Genomic DNA, 7,052 nt, shown 5'->3' on the forward strand with positions numbered 1-7,052 from the left:
AAGCGACAATACTTCTACGTTTATAGTACTAGGTACTTTTTCCAACCCACAATCAAATGCATTCTAGCCGTAGATTGTAAATTATTAATGCAACCCTTAACAATAATGCATAACACGTGAAATCACTGCAGAAATGTATCATTCTTATCCGATGTTTTCCCATTAAACAAAAACCTTAAAATATAGCACATTTCAACTCTATAAATAGAGCTATTTTTTCAACTTCCAGATCACACAAAACAAGAGTGAGAGTAGAGTGACTAAAGAAAACCATGTTGAATTCTCAAATCAACCATTCTCACCCTCTTAACAACCTACTACCAATCCGCAAAGCCTTTGTCCATGGTGACACCACTAACCATTCCTCCTCCAACGCCTACTCCCCCGCCAACCTTCGCCAACACGCATCCACCAAGAAATCCAATGCTACCCGTGCACGATCCACCTCAACTGCGGGTAACATTAAAGCCATATCAATCCCCTTTCTTACCAAGGAGACCACCGTCAAGTGTGTCATCACCATCCAACCAACCATTAGCTCCGCCATTGCTGGTGTAGGCGTTGGTGGTATTGTTGATGGTGTTTCTGATCTTCTAGGGTTGTCATTTTTGTTGGAGCTCGTTTCAAATGACCTCGATTGTAAGTATACTTGTTTTCTTCAAGTAACCTTACTATATTACAATAAATTTATGTTTGTTAAAACAGTTGATAAAGAACAACAAATAAATGACATCTTTAAGGTTAACATGTTTACGTCGATTAAATAATTAATTAATTAATTAGGCTTATAATATTCAATTTATCTTGCAAACATATCAAACATTAAAAGGTGGATAATTGGATATCTAAATTCTAATAAGAGATTCCAATTAATGATACGTGACACTTTCTCCTTTAATTTATTAATAAGTAGGTTATAGATCCATATACCACACAAGTTGAATATAGAAAATGATCGAATTAAAAACATTTATAATAAATAATAACATATTACATTATATGTAATTATAAAAATTACAAACAAATGTTACATTTATAATTTACAAATTAAAAATCTCCAAAAACTTCTTTGTAAACAGCATTGGTTGTCCTTACTCCGACGATTACCATATTTATCAACAATTAATAGTTTACGTTTATCTCTATTTTTGACTCTGAAAAAGTCACGTACAGACCACGTAAAAAGTCAGGTATAGAAAATGGTGAAATTATTTGTAAAAGTTATACTAATTGTGTAATTTCTAAAAAATAGTTATCAAAATCGCAAAATAAGTAAACCACATGTACTAACATGTAATTAATTCTATTAATAATAAATATAGATGTTTTATATACTTGACATTTTTAATATATTAAATATACTTGACATTTTTAATATATTAAATATACTTGACATTTTTAATATATTAATATATTATTGATACGTGGTTGAAGTAAAATTAGATTAATAGTTATTAATAATGCTATGTTTGAATACTCTATACTACACGAATATGTTGACTTGATTTTATTTTTATAGTTTTAAATATGTGTGATCATAAAAGGCAAAAAAAAAAAAAGAGAGAAAAAAAATGAGAATCACAACTCTTCAATTTAGAAACATAGAAACAAAATAACAGTCAATTAAAAAAATCAACCTAAGATTACGCTAGCTAAATATCAACCTAAGTTGGTGTCTGAAGGCGTAAACTTTTAATTCACTTGATACAGCAAAAGGAAACCAAAAGACAGTGAAGGCTTATGCAAGATACAACGCACTGGATTTGGACATTAGCGTGTACACATACAAATGCGACTTCGACGTCCCTGAAGATTTTGGGGAGATAGGAGCTGTGTTGGTAGAAAATGAGTATAGCAAGAAGATGTTTTTCAAGAACATTGTCCTTAACAACGGTGTTACCTTCACATGCGAGTCATGGGTTCACTCCAAATACGATAACCCTGAGAAAAGAATATTTTTCACCGACAAGGTTGAATCTGATCTTATTTATTTTTACACCTAATATGTTATCGTAATTCGAGAACATATATTTCTCTAATTTTGTCAACATCATCTATCATTGGTCCCACAACATTAGTAAGATATGTTTAGCTCCTCAACTTTAATAATTTTTTATTTTATTAATTTTTATTATTTACCTTTACATTTTATTATAATTAATATTTAACAACTCAACTTTTAGTTTTTTTCCATTACACTTTGTCATATTTATTGTTTAGACTATAAACTTTTAGTATTTTTCCTTTTACTTATTTTTTGCCATTTATTTTTAAATTTTTTTACTCAACGTGATGTTTTCTACTTTCGTATGTAATGTCATAAGTAGTTTATTTTATTTAGGTTCCGAACCCGATGCATGCATTCATTTTTATGGTTACAATGAGTTTAGATATTGTAACAACCTGAACCAATAAGTTTTCCGTGAGTTTCAAATATACCACCATGACATTGTTATTTTATTTCGCCGTAAGCCGTCGTGGACCTATGGCAGCTCCGGCGACCGGTGGCGGAAGAAAGTACTATATCTAAACATTTAGTTATGATTTTCGATTTGTTTTTACAGTCGTATCTACTGTTGGAAACGCCGACGGCACTGAAGCCGTTACGAGAGAAAGATATGGAATCGCTTCGAGGAAACGGCGAAGGAGAACGTAAATCATTCGAGCGGATATATGATTATGATGTGTACAACGATCTCGGAGATCCGGATGGAAGCTTAGATCTAGCACGGCCGGTGCTCGGTGGCGAGACACATCCGTACCCTAGGCGGTGCCGTACTGGTCGCAAAATGTCCTCTAAAGGTACAATAGAAGATTATAAGACCATGAGTGCTGAAAGACACAAATAATGCCCCCACCCTTGGCGTTTTGCGTCATGTAGCAATCCAGTCAGTAATGGGGCATCATGGGGCGTTTTTCATAAATGGGTGTAGTGAGATAATGCCTAATAATGCCCTTGCAATTATTACCCATTATTATTTTTTTTAATTAAAACAAATAATTAATGGTCCTCACTTCTCATTGGTCAAGTTTACAAATTTGCCGTAAGCCAAGGCGTTTTATAAACCACGCCAAAAGCAAAAAAAACCCAAAATAACGCCCACCGTAGTGGTTCCTGGCGTTTTCGGGCAATTCACGCTCAAATACTGCCCCACTACGGGTGGTCTAATATATGAACTTACTTAATTTCAATAAATGGTAAAAAGTTATGTATTGTTTTGAGTGTTAATTAGTTATTCGAGTAATTTGTTTTAGGTTTTGAATTTTTCCGATTAGAAGAAGAATATAATGATATTTAACAAAATCTGTTGAATTAGGTATTCGATAATTTGTTTGAGGATGAAACAAAAATCATTTACATTTTTTTTTATCAGAGATGAGTGAATATCAAATTAGGTTTAGAATTTTGCTGATTAAAAGAGGAATTTAATGAAATTCAACAAAATTTTTTGAACTAGTTTTTCTAGTAATTTGTCTAAGGATGAAAATAAAAATTGAGTAAACAACAAATTAGGTAGAGATTTTTTCTGATTAAATATAGAACTTGATAAAATTTTGAATTAGTCATTCGAGTAATCGTTTATATATTTTTGATGAGATGAGCGATTATCAAATTATGATTAGGGTTTCACTGAAAATTAATAGATCTGTTAAATTACAGATCCGTTAACAGAAAGCAGAACTACGCTCCCTTTTTATGTACCTGCGGATGAAGATTTTTCAGAGATAAAGAGTGTGAACTTTGGAGCAAAAACTTTATACTCTGTGCTTCATGGAGTTGTACCAATGCTAGACTCAATTGTAACAGACAAAGACAAGGGTTTTCCATTATTCACATCCATAGATTTGCTTTATAATGAAGGTGTTAATGTTCCTTCTCCTGACAACGGAATTCTAAGTGCTTTACCTAGACTTGTCAAAGGGGCTACTGATGCCGCAAATACCGTTATCAAGTTTGAGACCCCCGAAACCATTGATAGTAAGCATTCATCATGTTTGTATTTGGTTTAATAGTTAAGTTCATTGTGTGTTAATGTTAATGACTAACTGCAGGAGACACATTCTCATGGTTCCGTGATGAAGAGTTCTGCCGGCAAATGCTTGCCGGTATTAATCCTTGTCGCATACAATTGGTTACGGTATGTTTATAGGAAAAAGTTTTGTTAATAGGATAAATAACATCTTAACTAGACCCTAACAATTGTATAGTCATAGATAAGATGTTGTGTAAATGATTATGACATGTGTTTATATCTAGGAATGGCCATTGATGAGTAAACTGGACCCTGAAATCTATGGACCAGCTGAGTCAGCAATTACAAAGGAGATTGTAGAGGAAGAGATTAAAGGTTTCATGACTCTTGAGGAGGTAATGGAAAATAGAAAATTGATTACTTTTTTAAGTGCCTCATGTCTTTTGTTCGGCCCGATATGATTTAGATGTTATATTAATATTAGAAAACCAATCATGTTCTTGCAGGCTTTAGCACAAAAGAAGCTGTTTATGCTGGATTATCATGATCTGCTCTTGCCTTATGTTAACAAAACGGAGGCTGAAGGGAGAACTTTGTATGGTTCAAGAACTTTAATGTTCCTTACTCCTGCTGGAACATTAAGGCCACTAGCCATTGAGCTGACTCGCCCACCAGTTGATGGGAAACCACAGTGGAAACATGTTTACACACCCGCTTGGGATGCTACAGGTGCATGGCTTTGGAAGCTAGCCAAGGCTCATGTCCTTGCCCATGATTCTAGCTATCACCAACTTGTTAGCCATTGGTTGGTTCGCTTTTTTCCTTTAACGATTTACATGTTTGTGTCTTTTCTAAGTTAATCAATTTATTAGTTTTTCGACAATGCAGGCTAAGAACACATTGTGCTACCGAACCTTACATTATTGCTACCAATCGCCAACTCAGTCAAATGCATCCAATTCGACGATTTCTACTCCCTCATTTCCGTTACACTATGCAAATTAATTCTCTAGCTAGACTTTTACTCGTCAATGCCATGGGTATCATAGAGTCAACATTTTCTCCTGGAAGATATTGTATGCAAATTTCCTCTGATGCATATGATCAGCAATGGCGTTTTGATCATGAAGCGCTTCCGGCCGACCTAATTAGCAGGTATTCTTTTTTTTTTTTTTGCATAGAAAAGAATAATAATGAAAGAAAGTATCCATTTGATCAAACTAATTGCTTTGTATGGTATTGTTTAGGGGTATGGCGGTTGAAGATCCAACCGCACCATATGGTGTAAAACTAACAATCGAGGATTACCCATATGCAAATGATGGTTTACTCATTTATGATACCATTAAACAATGGGCAACTTCTTATGTCAACCACTATTACCCACAAGCGAATCTAGTGGAATCTGATGAAGAGCTTCAAGCATGGTGGAATGAAATCCGTACAGTTGGTCATGGAGATAAGAAAGATGAACCATGGTGGCCACAACTCAAAACCCAAGATGATTTGATTGGAATTGTTTCAACCATCTTGTGGGTGACCTCTGGTCAGCATTCAGCAGTCAACTTCGGTCAATATGATTTCGCGGGTTATTTCCCTAACAGGCCGACAATTTCCAGAACCAAAATGCCCAACGAAGACCCCACAGACGAAGAATGGCAGTCGTTTATAAAGCGACCCGAGGATGCTTTATTGAAATGCTTCCCATCCCAAATCCAAGCTACAAAAGTGATGGCGATTTTGGATGTTTTATCAAGTCATTCACCAGATGAAGAATATATCGGTGGAAATATTGAGGCGGCATGGGAGGCGGAGCCTGCTATAAAAGCAGCATTTGAGGAGTTCCGTGGAAGGCTCAATGAGCTGGAAGCAATCATAGACTCAAGGAACACGGATCCCAATTTGAAGAATCGTAGTGGTGCGGGGTTGGTTCCGTATCAACTTCTCAAACCGTATTCTGAAAAAGGTGTGACCGGGAGAGGTGTTCCAAACAGCATATCCATCTAGTTGGATTGGTTTGGTTCCTAATGCTCGAGGAATAGTCTATGTGGTGTAATAAGGCCATGACCATGGTTTAGTTGTGTTTTATTGTTATTTGGAATAAGTTCACTTATGTGCCTTCTTGTATTATAAGCCAACATTATCGAACTTTATATTGTATGTGTATTATTGTTATTTGGAATAACATGGCATAGCACCATTCTTGTTACCATGATCATAAGGTTATCACCTTTAAAATTTTGTTATAACTAGAGTTAATGATTGATGTTACATTTTTTAATCTTCAATTATATAAAGTTTAGACACAAGTCCTAGAAGAAAACATACGTTGCAAGTTTGAAGCCAATTTCTGTGACCCAATACTATGGTAAGTAGAACAATAAATTTAGAATCTTCATGATTTCATCATGCATTATCATGTAACCCATTCATCAGTTTGTACCATATACTATTATTGTTGTTAACCAAACACAATGTTAGTGTGTAATCATCCGTGTTCGTGACCTCTCTGGAATCCACTTATAAAGCACAAGATCGAGTTCAAATGAAACCTTACGAGTTACGAATGAAAATGCCATGTGGGTTGGTAATTTGATCAAAAGGTAATAAAAGCGTTATAAAATGAGCAGTTAGGAACTCATGGCGTTAAACTTTTTGATTTTCGATTTAAGTGGTTAAAACCACTAAAACACAGGGACTTAAAAAGTAATTTACTCTTTTTGTTTTTTATAATTGATGAAACTGGATTTTTTATTTTATTTTTATTTTTTTGTTTGTTGTATCCTTCATCAGAGAAGATGACTAGCATTTGGTATTCTAAATGTTGTGATGCTTAGTCACTTCTTACCATGGAATACATCAATAATACTATTCACATTATAAAATGTTATTAAATTTTGAATGTTATGATATTGCTTTTATTAATCTAAAAGTCAAACTTTGTATCTTGTTCATTAGACCTTAGTTTTGTAAAATGTTCATAAAGAATTTAGAGATTTGCTGATACATTCTTTATGCGTATAAAACATATGTATATGTGATGTGTTATGAATTGGTTAATTTTGTGATCATACAAAT

General features: G+C 34.1%; 1 protein-coding gene across 1 annotated transcript; it reads left to right on the forward strand.

Annotated features, from left to right (window-relative positions):
• Window positions 1-213: 213 nt before the first annotated feature.
• LOC110898679 (lipoxygenase 2, chloroplastic) lies at window positions 214-6,189 on the forward strand. The gene is made up of 9 exons (XM_022145503.2): window positions 214-639; window positions 1,711-1,970; window positions 2,565-2,802; window positions 3,662-3,979; window positions 4,054-4,139; window positions 4,259-4,369; window positions 4,481-4,779; window positions 4,863-5,129; window positions 5,222-6,189. The coding sequence occupies exons 1-9, from the start codon at window positions 273-275 to the stop codon at window positions 5,979-5,981; spliced, it is 2,706 nt and encodes a 901-aa protein (XP_022001195.1). The 5' UTR covers window positions 214-272; the 3' UTR covers window positions 5,982-6,189.
• The last annotated feature ends 863 nt before the right edge of the window (window positions 6,190-7,052 follow it).

This window comes from Helianthus annuus, chromosome 13 (assembly GCF_002127325.2).
Source record: "Helianthus annuus cultivar XRQ/B chromosome 13, HanXRQr2.0-SUNRISE, whole genome shotgun sequence".
Taxonomy (NCBI): domain Eukaryota; kingdom Viridiplantae; phylum Streptophyta; class Magnoliopsida; order Asterales; family Asteraceae; genus Helianthus; species Helianthus annuus.